The sequence below is a fragment of the Panthera pardus genome, unplaced genomic scaffold, assembly GCF_024362965.1.
Source record: "Panthera pardus isolate Hobbes unplaced genomic scaffold, ASM2436296v1 HiC_scaffold_6, whole genome shotgun sequence".
NCBI classification, from domain to species: Eukaryota; Metazoa; Chordata; class Mammalia; order Carnivora; family Felidae; genus Panthera; species Panthera pardus.
The window spans coordinates 122389037-122408046 of NW_026526991.1; the positions used below are offsets into that span (position 1 = coordinate 122389037).

Consider the following 19010-nt stretch of genomic DNA (forward strand, 5'->3'; position numbering starts at 1 on the left):
TCTGTTGTTGATATTACCATGAAAGGGTGCGGAGAAATCTTCATGATAAATAACTTAACCTTACCTAACAGCTTTACAAATGCTTTACCAAAACTTGACCAACTGATAAGAATGGTGAAACGACCTCCAAGAATGGTGGTCCCACCGGGAAAAGTTATTCTCAAGGTTACAGCTTGCACTCCGATGTTGCCATGAGATTAAGCTGAGGATCTAAGTGCTACATAAACCGTGTAACCAAAATGCTTAAAAGAACAGAAAATTGATCTTATGAGAACAGGGTCCTATATAACGTACCTTGCAATAGAGAAGAAATGAAACCGCTCATTACTTATGATAATGATCAGTTTTTTCCCTGAAATTCACTCAGGAGAAGAAAAAGGGGGAACAGAGATGAATGATTTAAATTCCCTGTGAGGATGACTCCTAATAGTGAGGGTTGTTAAATAAGAGAGCAGAATTTTGAAATGGACTTAAATGTTTTTCTAAATTCTGATTGCACAAACAGGTAACATACAGATCTCTAGGAATCGTCTTATAATTCTCAGGAAAAAGTACTCGTTTTATAGCTTGTATTATGCTAATCTTGGGTCAGCCTAATCTCTGGCATATATGTGTGCTTTTTTTTCTTTTAGGCTGAGAATGCTATGTGAACATATCTTTCCCTTTATACAGAAGTTCATGTAACAGACATTATTACACATAAATGTGGGAACAGATTTTTAAGGAGACTTAAATTTTTCTGTTCCTGAAAAGATTTTTAAATTCATTTTTATTATTATTATTTTTATTTTTATTTTTGAGAGAGAGAGGGTTGGGGAGGAACAGGGAGAGAGGTAGACAGAAGATCTGAAGCAGGTTCTGTGTTGAAAGAAGACAGCCCAATGCGGGACTCTTACTCTAGAAACCAACCTTGAGATCATGACCTGAGCCGAGGTCAGACGCTTAACTGACTGAGCCGCCCAGGTGCTCCCTTCCCCAAAAGATTTTTAAATAGAACACATCAATTCCAATTTTCTTATCGAAATATGGTCCCATCTACAGGCAGGGACGAGTGAATTAGAAACTCAGAACCTCCATTCTTTCTCAGCTAATATTCTCAGGATGGACCGGTGAGGTCAACAGGAAATGTGAATGTTAGTCCAGCATGCAGCTTGCCTGAGAGACACTTTTCCCTGAACTCGAAGCTTGTGAAATTGTTTCGGATGAATGCTGAGTCTCAACTTTAGACATAATCTGTTCTCAAAATTCATATGAATTTTGCCAATTTATTCAATAAAATTTATATTTGGGAGGAATATTTTTCCTCAAGACATACTGGTTACCCTATTACATTATAGGAAGGGATGCAAAATCGTAATTTGTGAGCCCAAAATTCTACCGTGCCTCAGTTCTGAGACAACACTTGCATATTAAAATGCATTTGTGATTCTTTTTTTCTTTTGTACTTGGGTGAGTCTTTTTGTTAAAACAGTAACATATCAGAACATCAATATGGACCAAGGAGTCTTCTGAGGAAGCTGCAAACAAAATCCTTCTTCAGAAGAAAAGAACCCACAAATAAACTAAAACTGGTGTTTTCTCTTCCTTGTGTAATAACTGGCTCAAGTCATGCTTGATTTAACATCCCTGAAAGAAGGAATGTGAAAACACTCCTCAAACGGGAATCAACTTTGGCTCTCCCACGACATGGCCTCTTATTAAAGAGGATGTCGTTTTTTGTCTACACATGCTAACATATCCTTGCTTTGTTCATTGTACAATTTCCTTTCTGGAAAATCTGCCTTGATTTAACAGTTCCTTCGAATGTTACTTCCCACTAATTCTCCACTAACAAGGAGAAACCGCCATGAAAGACTCACGTTCTTCAGCAAGCAGAACTCCCACATCTGAATGTCATTCTAAATTGTAGTTGTAAGATAATCCCTATAACGTTTCCAGCCAATCCGCTGCTCTGAAAAATCTAAATAATTTCCACTCCATTTACCTCCTCTGTATTTGAGAGATGATATAATTAAACAGAATTAGTTTAAGGGAAGACCAAATAGCATACGCATGTGATAAATTAAGTCTACCCCTATAGTGGAATATAAGGACTTTGAACCAAACAGGGAAACACATGATCTAATCTTGGTATTTCATGATCACCCCTTGCTTTACATATGCATGTTTAGGACACAAACAAACATCAGTACTAACACACCCAAGCATCCCTCAGGACTCTTCTAGAATAGTGAAGGTTTAAAACACAGAAACTTACAAATGATGGCTATATACGTGATCAGAATTACTACCAGTGGTGGTTTTCTGAATTTCTAATATGATTAATTTCTAATATTCTGAATTTCTAATATGATGAACAGCTGACTAAGTAACATATATGTATTTATTCTACAAATGTAAACTAGACTAGATAAGTAAAAATGATTTAAACAAACTATGTTTCTTCTCTGGTAGGTATAGTCCCACAAAAATTTTTATTTACTTCACTTTGTACTTTTTTCTGTCATCTTCTTTTAGACTATCAAACACTTTTGTATAAACATGATAGACATAAAACGGCGCAAACTGCTCTTTTGTTAGTAAATTTAAGCTACACAAATAAATAAGAGTCATATACCTATCAGTCAAATCATCTATCATTCCTTTATCTTCTTGTTATTAATGATAAAAATAGAGCTGTGTGGGGTGCCTGGGTGGCTCAGTCACTTAAGCTCAGGTCGTGATCTTTGGCTCAGGTCATGATCTCAAGGTTCTTGAGTTCGAGCCCCGCATCTGGCTCTCTGCTGTCAGCATGGAGCCCGTGTCAGATGCTCTCTGCCCCTCCCTGCCTTGTGCTTTCTCTCAAACATAAATAAACATTAAAAAAAAAAATAGATCTGTGCAACCAAGCTAACTATACCAAAGAATCCAAAATTACACACTCTTGGCTTAGCTATTTGATTTCACTTTACCTAAATTATTAGTTGAAGAGTAACAGAGAGACAGCGAATACCAATAAGAGTTATAAACCAAACAATAATCTACAAGCAGCAATCAGCTAAGTGGTTCTGTTGTTCAAATAGTCACATCTGCCTAAACTCAATCTCCTTTAAATTTACCCCCACAGCAGGCTCAGACTTTGCGATTACCCTTCTTCTACATACTGGGAATTTGTTGGATCCTGTGGACAACGACAAATGCGTCAGACAGTCCCACTTTCACTGGGTGATTGGTCGAACTTATCTGTGTGACCAAGACGGGAATCTGGAAAAGAAAAAGCAGATTGCTACGTGTTAGATTTGAATTTCATTTCGGAGTGGCGGTGGGGAGCATGATCATCTTGTTTACTGAAGAAAATCAGGTGCTGGAGATGAAGGACCAGGGAGAGTGAGCAGGAAATATTAGAGAAGGAAGACATACAATACCAAAAAATAACATCTGTTTAGCGCTTTTGATGGGCTAACGTGACAAAAGAGCTCCTGGTCCAACAGACAGCTACTTGATGATGAAAGTAAATAGATTTTCTGAGGATCTAACTGGTGCCGAATGCTGAAAACATCACACGTATAGGCACACTGTAAACACATTTAGTGCTGGCTTTCATTTCGGGAATAGACTCTTCCTGTACCATTTGTTTTCCTAAAATACTGTATATTACTTTTCATGGGTTTTTAAAAAAATCCTTGTTTACAAGTGGCCTTATAGATCTAAAACCTAGAGAAGGACAAGTAAGTGCACTGCTAAATATATATTTAACAATATCACTGTTGATTAATAGATAGTGAAACTCGGCAAATGTTAATGGATGTTGAACTATTCTGATTGAAACTTACATGGAAAACTTTATGAATTATGATGGGTCATCTCAAGGTCACATTTCCTAAATTTAAATCTCAGTGGAACCCAAATCTGAATATGACAGCCATTTTTAATATTCACAGTTAAAAAAATTAAAACACATTGAGAATATATTAAAGAGTTACAAATGAGACAAATCCTTGGAGCCAATTTTTCTAGATTTAGAAAACAGTCACTGGAGAGATGATTACTATGTTTATTACCAGTTTTATAGAAATAAAAATGGGCATGAAACTGTCTGCAATAAATAAAGGGACAAGAAACAACAAGGGGAGGATGGATGTACCGACAAATCTTAAGGTGGCATAAGCAGACTGTGGGCCATCTGCAGGTAATTCATTCAAGAACCTATTAGATCTGACCTTGTCTTATAAACCATAATAACCAGGGTAGCAATGAGAAGGAAGGAAAAAAACTTGGAGAGAAGATACAATAAGGGATGTACTGCTTATTTTTGCCCATGACATCAGGGAATTTTAAAAGGGCTATTTGGTCACAATTAACCAATTAAAAGAGGAAATTTTAAGTATCTGAAATTTATGGAATTATTTCAAGTAAATGGAAGATGACGTTTTCTCTTTATGTACTAACTCATCCCTTTCTTAAACAATGTTAAGGTATTGCCAATTTTATCTCAGTATGTCCAGTTCTTAACCAGCCTTATGAAGTATTCTGATATCTGGACAACAGAAACAAACAAAGCAAAGCCAACATTTCTGTCCCTAAAGGTTTACTCACGAAATGAAACTCCGACATACTTTATTTAGTGATTAGTAAGCCATACTCAGTATCATATATGTAACTGCTTTTCTTTTAAAATTTTTTTAACGTTTACCTATTTTTAAGAGAGAGAGAGGAGAGCGAGAGTGAGACAGAGAGTGGGAGAGGGGCAGAGAGAGAGGGAGACACAGAATCCACAGCAGGATCCAGGTTCTGAGATGTAAGTGCAGAATCCAACACGGGGCTCAAACCCACAAACCACGATTTCATGAAATGAGCTGAAGTCGGATGCTAAACTGACTGATGCTAAACCGACTGAGCCACCCAGGCACCCCTGTAATTCCTTTTTTAGTGGACTCTATACTATTACCCAGCTTTATATGCCATGTTGAGGCAGAAATGTTAATATAAGTGTCATTTATATTTAAGATGGACACAATTAAAGACAAAAAGACAAAAAATTAGTGAAAACATAGAAAATATTTCCAATTCAAGTTATATTTTGTATGTCCTAACAAAACAAAGTCACAATTGCCAAATAGCATTAGTACACGCCTGATCAGGATTAAGTATGAGAACTTTGCTAACTTGTATTCATCACTTGCTTTCATTCTCCAACATCTGTGACTATAATTTTCCTCTGCAAGGTGAGAACTATTTTACCAGATAATTCTGTGTAAGTGATTGTATTCCTCTTATCCCATACTCAAAGCAAAACTTGAGTTCATAAAGCTCTCAACTGGAAAATCCTATTATATTGCCATGAATATTGTATTTTTATATAAGGTTTATTTTTTAGGTCACATGTTTTGTTTCTGCAGACCTCCTTATCATAGCTTTCCCTTCTTTTTAGATTTTCTATTCCACCTCTTCAATCTTTCTTCCTTATCACCTTCTTCACCTAGGCATCTTTCATTTTGATTTTATTGTCTCCCTCTCTTCCTTTCTCTCCCTTCCTTTATATTTGGTCTCTAAGTCAAACCCTCTCCTCCCGTGCTTTATACCTGTGGTGGACTGATTGTACTAAAGGCCTACATCAATGGCCTCCTTCTTTCCAAACCCTTTGCCTTGTCACTTTTGATCCCCTCCCACTTGGACTCTGGCTCAGTAATATGACAAAGGGAGATGACAGCAAATGTGAAGCAAAAGAGAGGATTGAAAATATATTTGTACATTTCCACCTTCTTTCTTGGCCTCCTGCCACTGCCATGAGAATGTATGCTGTTGCTCTGCTGAAAATATAGGAGAGGCATATGGAGGAAAGTTCCCTTTGCAACAGAGGTCCACTTTGACCAGCTAGCTCCTAGCCAATCCACCAGCTAACAGCTGACACATGAATAAGCCCAGTTGAGATCAAGAGAGTACAAACCAGATCAGTAGCACTGCCAAGCTGATCCATAGGTATCTTGTGAGACATAAGATATGGAGTTAGGTAACTACATTTTCGGGTGATTTGTTACACAGCAATACTAACCAATACATTTTCTATTAGAGATCTAATAGCAGATACAAACTTCTCTGGTGTTTCTACACAAAATGAAGTAGCATTCTTCCTCCTAGATTTCAGGGAATCAGATAAATATCTCTGCACTTCTAGGTACAATTAAACTTGAAAGATTGGAACGTTCCAGTAGAAAGTTCCATTTTCTACATCTTGCTTTCACTCTTCTAGATTTCTTTATTTCCTAGTTTATTCTTTTTCCTCTCGATTCCAAAAAATGAAGACCAATGTGTCTAAGTTACCTAGATTCAGACTCATTTAACCAAAGGAAAATCCATCTGGAACTAAAATGGGTAACCTAACAATGTAGACAGTGTTCTGTCACTGAAAACAATCCTATCATAAATTGGCCAAACCCTTTAGGAAGATAATTGTAGATCACCTGTAAAGACCCTTTCAAACCTCAATTCAATGGTTTCACTCTATTGAATGATCTTGACCTTTCCACACTTCAACAAGTAAACTGTTAACAAGGGTGAAAAATTGTACCTGTTTGTAAGAGAACTGAGGTAGGCAGAAATCTTTGTCTGCTTCTAAGGGTAACATTTTAACTTGCTGCCGGTTTTCTAGTTATACTTATTCATGGGACAGTGACTTCTGAGGACTAGGTCAGACAAACCACCATTACCATAAATAACTCTACTATAAGTCTTAATATAATGTGGAAATATAAAGCAGAAAATAAATTTCTGAGAATATTACATACTATATAAAAATTCTTTTCTCCAAAAGGCATATATACTCTCCATGCTATTTGATAAGATAGAATAAATTTGCTCAGTTACTAGATATTAATTGAATATATTCTGTGTATTACTGTAGGCACTAGAATCATAGAAAGGAACAGAACAAAGACGCTGCTCTCATAGAGCTTACATTCTAGAGGGCAGGGGCTGATATTAAAAAGTGAACGTAAGAATTAAACTATGCTGAGCGGTGGTGAGTGCTAAGGAGGAAACTAAAGTGTGGCAAAGAGACTAGAAGGGCATGGGGGCTTCCTGAGGAGAAGGAGTCACAGAGAGGTTCTGTGATGAGATGATTTTTCTGTAGTAATGAGCCTGCCATGTGGATATTTGAAGAAAATTCTGAGTACAGGAACCAGTACAGGCAAAGGCTTTGACTAAATGTTTTTGGTGACTTTCAGAATTCAAAGGTTATCACTGGAGCATGAGAAGTAGATAAGATAGTTAAAGGAGATGAGAGGAGGTGGGGGCATGTCAAAGGGAGCACACATTCCCTGCAAGCCATGGCAATGACTCGGAATTTTATTTCATGTTATACAGTGATGGTTTAGAGAGTTTTGAACAGAGGAAAGCTGTTCTTTTACATCTGCAAAAGATCATACTGTGATCTGTTGTGTGGTCAAGACTGAAAGAGGCAAGGGGAGACAGAAAAACTAGTTAGGAAGGTATCACGATTGTCAGGATAAGAGATGGGTGGCATGGACTACACTGGAGTGATATGTGTAGGAGGTAGAAGGGATGGAAAGATGGATTCCAGGTGAATTGTGAAGGCACTGCCATCAAGACATGCCATGGGTGTGAGGAGAGTGGGAGAAATAGGAGAGTCAATGACATCGCCACGGCCTTTGGTCTGAATAGCAGGAAGAAGGGAGTTGAATAGTTCCTTAGGGCCGCCATTTTGTCCACCCGCAGGGAGGTTTTCACACCGCAGGCCATAAGGAGTTGTCTGCCTGTGCAGGTGGCCGCCTGTGCAGCACTGAAGAAAAGTACTGGAATGTCCCGAGATGGACAAAATGAGAAGCGGAAAGTTTGGAAAAGGACAATTTTATGGCCATTCCACTGGCCTCAAGTGCTTTCCTTTAAAATTTTATAGAGTTCATGAATAAAAGCACAGATTTTCTGAAACTATGGTCTTTTATCCTAATTAAATATTAAAGTGAAAATGTACGAGAAGCTTTTAATTCCCTACATTTTCTTAGAAGGCACCCAAGTCTTTTATGAAACAATTACATATCAGGTTTTTAAAAAACTACTTTTGGCAATTGAATTAAATGCTTAATAGTGTAAAAGATTAATGAGGAAAAGATGAACAATTCTAGGCTTTCTCACAGATTCCTTTCAGAAATAGTCTGGCTCTTTCCACCTGATATTGTCATATCCTTTTTACCTCACTTTCTTGGACTGTAATCTTTTTATTTCAAGACATCAAAGGCATGGGGCTGTTCTCCGAAAGGATTGTTCATCCTCTCACTTACTGCAGCCAAAGGAATTGGGCTGCGTCAGCTCTCTGTGAGCAAGTCAGACCAGTCTGCAGGTTTCCATATTAGTATTTAATTAGAGACCATTAAGATGAATCGGGAGTACTGTTAAAAGCCACATTTAACTGGAACTACTTTGCAACAAAGCAATTGTATGTGGTGTGTGTGTGTGTGTGTGTGTCTATGTATAAATAAACCATCTAGAATTATAGCTGATATTACACAGAATTAGTTCAAGAAAGGGTGTGTCATATTGTCACAATCATCTATTCCACAGACGACTCTTAATGTACAAAGATACGAAGTCGGAGAAGCCATGGCCAATGAGGATGTCCAAGTATGAGAACTCTAAAAACTTTGCTGTATGGGCAGCTATATTTTTTATTCATTCTACAAATTTACAGTCATTCTCAAAATATTTCCAAAGTTAGTTTCTGGGGTTTTCAGGAAGCCATCCTGAAACAGTACCAATTGTAAACTATAGATGCTTTAAGAAAAAAAAAAAGAAGAAGAAATGTAGCTTCATTATTTTCAAGTGCCTATAATAGTTGCCTTTTTATGACTGAAGCAAAGCTAAATTTTCACTTGGCCTCTGTATGATTTGTAGTGAATCATAAATTTTTGAGAATGAGTTTCACAATTACATTCATTCCACAGGATAGTTATAGGAAAGGAACATTAGCACCCGCTAAAATATGCTTCCATTTCAGCTTACACAAGCATTTCTACATTCTTTAGGTGTTTGATTTTTGTTCCATTTTTACAGGACACCAATGAATTTATTATTTAAGTAAGTATAAATTTTTCTACAAGTGAAATAGGGAAGCAATATGAAGTACAGACACAGAAAAGATTCGCAGTCGGCAGACAAAATTAAGGCAGGAAAAAATATCAGGGGCGGGTAAAGGTAGAGCAGAGCACCCTGGTCCTTCAAGGAAGGTTCAGAGGCAAAAGCGGCTCTGTTCCATGCTGTGCTATCATTCTGCAGGACACAGAGGCATAAATGCGACACATACAATGTGAGCTTTTCTGTCTGCCTCTAAAGCAGTTAGGGAGATAACAGCATGCTGTTTGAGTCAGAGGTAATGGAACTTTATTTTCCTCTCTCTTCTGCACTGCAAACCTTGCCAAAACATTCATTTGTTTCCATTATGGACCCAGCTATCTATCTAATAGGCAGCATAGCATCTCAGCAAGGGCTTGATTGTTAAGTGTGGTGTTCCAAAGTATGAATCACATGCCTATCACTGGAGAAGAATTACCCTAAACTCATTTTTGTTCACTTGCTAATCAGCCACATGGTGTCTAGTAGCTTAATATATATACATTAAAAAAAAAAAAATCCAAAGCTTACTAGTTTACCCGTTCTCACCTGCATTCAACCTTCAGCTTCCTACCTCATCATCCTTAAATATCAGATCTGGCTTCTGTGTTACTCGCAGTAGGGTATCCAATTATAAAAAGCCATACTTTCTTTTATTACTATCAAAACAACACGAAGTCCTGGGTATTAGTGTTTAGTTGTCTGAAAACTGCATTTGAATAGAAAGGCTTTCCATTAAAGTTGACAATATAAAAATCCATTTGCTTTCCTGAATATTGTTAGCATTTTGCACAATTATTTTAATCCTGTTTTAGCTTACAGTTACTGAACTCTTTCCATATGCCAGGTATTGAGAGATAAAGTTGATGGCATGAAAACAAAGGAAAGTCACACGCTAAAGATACATTCTTAACATCCCTCCATTCCCCATCTCCACTATCACACCCTATAGAAAATCTGGAAGGAGAGAGCATAAGATAGTTCTTATATTAAAATAGGGGTTTCAGACTTAATCTCTACATAAACTGGCACCAGCCTAGGGTAAGAAAGAAGAAATTGCTGTGGGAGGGAACTGGAGGGAACATACCCTGAGTACATTTCCCAGCCAATTGTTGCTGTGTGGAAATGTAGGGCAAATGAGCTAGGGCTTCCAATTTCTCAAGGGGTGATACAAATCTATATTTTTATTTAAAATCCTCTGATATCTAAATGTTGACAACATATCCGTTTTATACACACACACACACACACACACACACACACACACACACCGCTGTGACCTGTGATTTAAAGACTGCCCCTTACTGAACTGACAAGTAGAATTGGAGCTTCCTATAAAATAAGACAATGAGGCAGATGCCTGCCTGTAGAAGGCTGTGAGACTGGGCTCAAGACAATAAGACTATAGTGAGGCCTTTATCTGGGACTACAGCTAGACAAGGGAGCTTGCATACACATGGCCTGGCAATCAAACACTAGGGGAAAAGGGTGGGGATTGGGAAACTCCTTGGGTTTGGAAAGACATGTAGGTTGCACAGACCTTTTACCTCAGGGAGGGACAAGAGAGCTCTCTGGTCTTGAAGCACCGAGCAGGGAGTCGGGCTGATATGGGCAAGATCAACATCTCAGTGACATCTCAGGGGTGGAAAGGAAGAAGGACTTTGAGGAGAAAGCACACCCAGAAAGATCAAATACGTTGCCCAAGGACAATACAACAGCTAGGGGCAGGGCCGGCATTAGAACAAGTTTCTGTTTCTAAAATTACTTCCTCTAGATAGATCCTTCTACCTTGCTACTTGATTGATTGATTGATTGATTCTTACCCACAGCATTTGTTATAGAAACATTATAAAGGGAAAGCGGGTCAGTCTGTCATCTTCTCACACTGTGAAAAGTAAAAAGAAACTAAAACATCAGGAAGTTTTATGTGTGATATAACTAAACCATCCAATACATCCACAAATGCAAATGAGGTAGATCCTAAATAAAGGCATGCTGATACAATTTTACATTTCATGTATTTAAAATACAGGATAATGCTATAATGTAAAATCATCTGTGTCTCCATTTTTTCGTATCATTTCTTGAGAGTTATAATCAGCATTTTATGTCACCTGGGTTTTCTTAATCTCGTATCATAAATTTATTAAATAGATTTTATTTAAATAAAAAACATAAGTATATGAATATATAATGTGCATGTATAGATGTCATACATATATGTATGTGTATATATATATATACACACACATATATATTTTTCTACAGGGAGAACTATAAAGTTTTTTGGATGCAATATATTATATAAACACATGTCCAACATTCTCACACACAGAGCAATAGTCATAAAGGCAAATTACTTCATATCAAAGGTAAATGTTTCACTGCTCAGTTCTTATGGCTTTCTCTTACTCTCTTGAATTATTTTTTTCCATAAATTCCACAAGCTCAGCAATTGTTCATCTTTTAATACTTTCGGGATGATTATCATGAATGAAGAATCATTACAGTTCAAATAAGAGAAAGAGTCTTGAAGGAAATTTTAAGAATGCATTAAGGGTGCCATTTAAACCTATACCAAATAGGCAATGCTGATTTATTAGCTATGCCTTCTTCCATGGAAACAGTGGATGTTACACTAAGGTACATTAAGTTTAAATACTTAAATGGTGAAACAGATTAGAAAGTGATTTTACTTAATAAACAATAGAGTTCTTCTATACTGACCTCCTCTAAAATTTGCTGAGGAGGTAGTAAGGTATTGAACCAAGAAAATGGATAGAATAGGTGGACGTGTAAGTAGGGTATGCATTCTCTGTGATTTCCCCACCACCTTATAGAAGGATTATATGACTTTCTTTTTAATTGTGTTGTCTGAAATTGATGACTACCCTCTTCCTCTCATGAGCTAAATAACTGAATTTGCAAAAGACACAGGAAGAACCATGTCCTTCCCTAGTTTGTATCTAAAATAACAGCACATTCAAAATACAATAGGAGAAATAATGTAATAAATTCAAAATACAAAAGAGAAACACAAGTCAAAGGAAATGCAACTTCTAAATTTTGATGATATACTAGGAAAGAGAGCATCAGGACTGTAAGATATCTGATTTCAAATCCCTAATGTTTTTGGAACAAAATCTTCTTTATGAATAGGTAAGTTCCTTGGTACATTATCCATGATCCCAGATTTTAGGTCTACATCTACTATAATGAAACAAACAACGATCACTATTCAATAGTAACTAAAATAACATAAAGGGGAGCCTGGGTGGCTCAGTCGGTTAAGCGTCCGACTCTAGATTCCGGCTCAGGTCGTGATCTCATGGTTCATGAGATGCAGCCGTGTGTCAGGCTGTATGCTGACATGACAGAGCCTGCTTGGGATTCTCTCTCTCCCTTTCTCTGCCCCTCCTCCACTCAGGTGCACACGCTCTGTCTCTTGTTTATTTTATGAATAAATAAACATTTAAAAATATAAAAATAACATAAAGAATATGGGTTCTAGGTCACAGCTGGTTATTGACAGAATAGGAAATAGGAATGTGATTTTCCAAATTCTGTTTGTCTAAGAAAGGGTGCATGTTTTATTTTTATTATTTTTTACCTAGGTACAACCTCTTTTTGTTAAAAAAAATTAACAAAATAAATAGGATAATGCTATGGAAACGCGACCCATTCTTACCTGTGCTCTCAAGGGGGCAGAGCTACAGTATAATACTGACCAGCCAGGAAAGATCATAGAGAATATCAAAGTGAGTGAAGCAGTTCAGGCATTTCTTGAAAAGGAAGTTTGGAGGGAGGCAGTAGGGGTCAGTGATTAGGAATACAGGTTCTGGAGTCATATCCAGATGACTTTGGGTAAATCTTTGTTTCACAATTTTGGGACAGTTATTGAATGTCTCTGGGTGTTTTAGGTTCCCTTTCTATAAATGATAAAAGCAACTACCTCTTGTTTTTTGTGAGAATTGTATGAGATAAATGGTAAACACTTAGGTCTCTGCTTGGCATATATGAAGAGCTCAATAAATGTTAGATTTTATCAAATTAGGGGATTGTTGTTAAAAGTGAATGGGATTTCTGGTTATGGCAGACAAACTGGTACGAGACCATTTCTCTTACTGAGATCAAGCAGGAAAGATAAATAACATATGGAAAGCACCCGTTGAAGGCATCAGGTGGCCATCAAAGAGCAAGACTTGAAAAGCCAAGATTCCAGAGAGAGGAAATCACAGAAGTGAATGCAATACCACTTTCCTGTCAAGGCATTTGGTAATTTACAAGCAAGATTCAGATACTGAGAAACTGAACACAACTTCAGACGAACCGTGAGATCATGACCTGAGCCGAAGTCGGAGGCTCAACTGACTGAGCCACCCAGGCGCCCCCGAAGGACTACTTTCTAAAAGTAAGTGCTAACCCAAAATTTAACAGTCTTTACAAGAACTAATGCTCAACTTTGAAAGAGCTTAGCCCTGACAGTATTAAAGTAATATGTTTGGTATTAAGGAGGGCACTTGTGTTGAACACTGCATATTATATGTATGTGATGAATCACTCAATTCTATTCTTGAAATAAATATTACACTATATGTTAATTAACTAGAATTAAATAAAAATTTGGAAAAATTAAAAATGTTTGCCAATTAAAAAAAAATAATCTGTTCCATCCTACCTGTCAAACAAAAAATGTAAACCCTCTCTGGAGGAAGAAAACAACGTCCACAACCTCCATCTATTCCTTTAGTAGTTTGTAAACAATGCCCAACATTCAATCAAAAATTATCTAGCGTAAAAGGAGACACAGCCGAATAGACACAAAAGAAGACATCCAGATGGCTGACAGACACATGAAAAAATGCTCAACATCACTCATCATGATGGAACTACAAATCAAAACCACGATGAGATACCAACTCACACCTGTCAGAATGGTTAACATTAACAACTCAGGCAACAACAGATGTTGGCAAGGATACAGGGAAAGAAGATCTCTTTTGCACTGCTGGTGGGAATGCAAACTGGTGCAGCCACTCTGGAAAACAGTATGGAGGTTCTTCAGAAAGTTAAAAATACAGCTACCCTATGACCCAGCAATTGCACTACTAGGTATTTATCCAAGGGATACAGGTGTGTGATTTCAAACATTGGGGAACACGTACCCCAATGTTTATAGCAACACTATCGACAATGGCCAAAGTATGGAAAGAGCCCAAATATCCACTGAAGGATGAATGGATAAAGATGAAAAGGTACACACATACAATGGAGTATTGCTCAGCAATCAAAAAGAATGAAATCTTGCTATTTGCAACTACGTGGACGGAACTAGAGGGTATAAAATGCTAAGTGAAATTAGAGAAAGACAAATATCATATGATGTCACTCAGGTGTATGAGGAATTTAAGATACAAAACAGATGAACATAAGGAAAGGGAAACAAAAATAATATAAAAACAGGGAGGAGGACAAAACATAAAAGACTCTTAAATATAGAGAACAAACAAAGGGTTGCTGGGGGGGTTGTGGGAGGGGGGAATCGTGGTTGCACTATATGCTAATTAACTTGGACGTAAATTAAAAATAAATAAATTAATTAACACAAAAAAAGCCATGACCAATGAATGAAAATCTAGAGGAAAAGAAAAAAAAATACAGCTGATAGAAAGAGACCCAGAGGCAATCTAGATATTAGTTATCAGCCATGAACTTTAAAGGAACTGTTATTAATATATTAAGTCAGTAGATGAGAAGATGGTTAATTTTATCAGGTAATTAAATCTATGCACAAGAAACAAATGGATACTGTGAAATTGGAAAATGCATTCATAAAGGGAACAGTTGGTAATCTGACAGGAAATTAAGAAAAAGTATGTTTTTTGTGATTTGGCTTCATCCTAAGTAAACTATTTCTTTGAAGTTAACTACAATAAACAGCTGCGTAACAATAACTTAAAACAGAATTTTAAATCTTTGGTTCCAGAATACAGAGTGACAATCAGGAGAGATAACTTACTTCTTTAAATGAATCCATGCTGCCATGACTTCTCTCACTAGTATGGCTAAGAGAACATTGGGACTGTGGTGAAGGACCATCAAATGCCACGAGCAAATCTGTGTTCACTCTGATTTTAAACATCAGTAGTACTTCCCTATCTCAATCATATTACAAGCAAGATTAGTATAAGTGCAAATATATGTTCTCATTTATTGACCATTATTGATCTGGTTTGCACATGAAAAATTATGCTGTTGGAAAAATGACCACACATGGGACATGAGAGTTGAAAGTCATCTGAGTGGTTAGGATGGGCAGTTGATACATTAACAATTAACACAGGAAACATCATTAGCTACTGACATAAATCACTTGATGGAAATAAAGATGAAATTTGCATCAGTAAGTTTACTTGATGCATTACTGATTTTACTCTATGATTTAAACAAGTCCTCTATTGGTAGTTTCTGCATAAATCAGATTTTTTTCTTCTCATTCACACAAAATGAAATGAAATGAGTAACATAAAATAAAATAAAACAAAGTTGGCCTTAGCCAGTTAGTAGCAACTATTACAGAAAGAATTGTGTTTTACTTCCCTATCTATAATGTTGATTCTGCAAGTTTAAGCTGGACAGGAACACAAAATTATACTCTTATTATGTCTTTACGATTTTGTTAGCTCTATACCTTAACTCAGAATACTTCTAACTTTGTGAGATTGTGATTGTGTCATCTGTTGGAGTCAGAAAAAAAGATTCTTAAACACCAAACATTAACCAATATTTTTAAAAAACAAATGAGAAATAGACATGTGAATTGCTACGCATAATGTCCTTGAGAAAGAAAAAAATTGTGGAGGTATTTTGAGATTACCAAATTAGAGCCTTTAGTCCTGAATTTGTCCTTAACTAGTTCTGTGCCCACAAGAATGCCATTTAACTTTTCCGACTCAGTCTGCTTAGCTATAAAATAAAGATAATTGTGTATGATCTAATTGCACAATTAAGTCACACATATTTATTATTACTTTCATGTGCCAGTGCCTTTATGAATATTAAGAATATAGGACATTGTTGAAGAATTGAAAACTATACTATATGTGAAAACATTTTGTCAAGGGTAATACATTATGCAAACAACTATCTTATGCTATTGTGATTGTAAATGTTTTTCTAGAAGTGTCAGGAGCATCTAGCTTTCCCTCAAATGCAAGGGAACCCTTACTGTGGCAAATTTTACAAACAGAAATTTGCATCAACAAAATGAAATTCATGGCAATTATCAGAAAAAAAAAAAAGGTAGAATATGAAATAGAAAACTGCTTTCTAACCAGGACAGAGAAAGGGCAAGGCAAATAATAAAGTAATGACTTCTTTAGAACTCTGAGTTCAGAAGGACTAATGTTCAGTAGGATAATAGTCTGGGAATATAAAGAAAGTGTTAAAATTACCTACTGGTATAATGTTACCCATGACAAAACAGGAAAACCATAGTGGAAAATTCTTCTTTGGTTAAAATAAAGAAAATTAAAAAATATTTTAAAAATACCAAACCCCCTACAAAGAAGGAATAGGGAAAATGAACTGCTACTCTGCTAGGTGAGACACCCATGGAGAAAATGTAAATAAAGATGACAATTTTGATAACAAAGACCAGAGACAGAGACCACAGTACAAACACAAACCTCTGCTTCAAAAATGCCTACAGTTAGTGAGATTTAAGACCCTAGACTTACGGACTCTGCATCTTTCCAGAAAACTTCCCACCATTGGTTAGAATAGTTGAAAACTAACATTCCATAATGTCACTATGCAGTTACAGGATTACACTAGATTACACTATAGATACACCATATATATATATAATATATATATAATATATATATATATTATATATATATATATATAATATATATATTCATATTATATATGAATGATATACTATGATATCAAAACATAGCTCTGGATAAAGAAGCACCAAGCAGACCAGATCCTATATTATATTCCACATGGAAGAATTCTTCAAAGGAGTGGAAATATTTAAAATGATTATAAGATTTTCAAAGGTTGACTTATGTCATTAAAATATAACTGTCCCTCACTTTATAGAAAAGATGCATTTCACATAAGATACTGAGTCTGTGTTATTATGAATATCCATTAACCCACGGGCTAATAATTGTCCATCATCAATTCACATTGTCAAAATCCCTCTCACGCCTAGTGACTACCTAAAATATCGCACAACTGTTCCTGGAATTTTATTCTTGTATTCTTTGTTTTCTTCCCTAAAAGTTTAGGATGTCTATTAGTCCTTAATTATACTGTCAACAGAGTTCTTAAAACTTAACATACTATAATTCTAATTTAGACATTCTGTAAATTTAAGGCTATAATTTAATACATTTCCATTCTTTACTTTGTTAATTTGGTAAAATGAAGCAAACCGTAAGTTTGAGTTCCATTATTCTTTCTGTCACTTAGACCTCTAATTAATTTTTCCTCTCAGGGTGAAATAAATACTGGCCAAAGGAATTATGGGTCCTGATTGCTTTCAGTACTGGGGCATTGAGCCACACAAGCTTTCATGTATACTAATACTTTTGGAATTAGAACCAAAATATGTCACAGAAATAGACAAAGGAAAAACAAACAAAAAAATAAATATAAATAATCAGATTTAGATGAGAAATCCTTCCAAGTTGGAAATTTTTTTTCTTAGAGATATTTCATTATAATACCACTAGGATATAATTGTTTCATAATTTTATGCAATTCATTGATCATAATGTCAGGATATAAAATAAAACCCAAAGAATTAACAATCAGTGCAACTTAGTATATTAAAAATTTTTTTGTATGAAGCAAAACAAACCAACACATGAGAAAATGATTTGAGGTTCATGACTGTAAAATGTCCCTTTCTTAACACTTGGAGAAAAAGATAGAGGTCAAGATCAAGGGGAAAGGAAATCATCAATATATTACTTACTTCTTTATATCCAAAGATGATGCGTCCATCCATGAGGAGGGTTGCCTGGAATGTGAAGCTTCCCAGGTTGTAGTTATCCTGGAGATGTACGTGGTCCCACTGGACAACAAGTGCTGTGCCTATCAACCCCATCGAAACAGAAGAAACACATTGATAAAAATATACCAATGAATTTGGGTGAGAGACTTCACAAAACCATGCATATAGTCTTCAAATCTAGTAGTTGTGTTACTTGAATTTTATACGGTTAATTGGAATTCTTTATTGAAATTGTATTTGAGATATTTTTAAACAATTGAGTATTCTCTAAATATTTAGTAAAATCTAATCTCATACTGAGGTTAATATTGAGCCCAGTATGAGGGAATTTTGCCTTAGGAAGTCCATTAATGTTAATGGGTACTGTCTGCTTAAATTTCTATGAGCCACTTTCAAAATGCAGCCCAAGTGGATTGAATGCACTTCAAATATATTTGACAAATGCTAGGAAAAAAACCGAACACATTCAGGAAAGCTAGAATCACTTGTAAAAGACCTGAAAATGTCTCTTCCATACTTAGAATTATACTCTTCCATGCTGAAAAAAATTCCAACACTAATGGGAATTTTCTTCTCTGGTTCACAATGCCTGTATTTCTTTCTTTGTTGTACTGCTTCAAAGAGGCTGCAAGGTAGCTTAAAGGGCCCTAGGCAAAGATTTCTGAAGCCCCCTTCAAGTTCAAGTACACTGGGATATATGAGTCTTCAGTGGTATGTATCATATTCTGATGAGTCAATCTGCCAGTATTTGCCATAAAACTATTAACACGAAATATAAACTGAAACATTAATAGCCACCAATGAGAATTCATAGTTTTGTTTTAATGGACATTGTGTCTTTTCTTTTCTTTTCTTTCTTTCTTTCTTTCTTTCT

General features: G+C 36.0%; 1 protein-coding gene across 1 annotated transcript in view; it reads right to left on the reverse strand.

Moving 5' to 3' along the window:
* Positions 1–19010, reverse strand: part of PLXDC2 (plexin domain containing 2) — a 448391-nt gene that overhangs the window by 107342 nt on the left and 322039 nt on the right. The window contains 2 exon segments of the mRNA XM_019460620.2: positions 3144–3243; positions 18098–18216. Of these exon segments, the coding sequence (XP_019316165.1) occupies positions 3144–3243; positions 18098–18216 (219 nt within the window).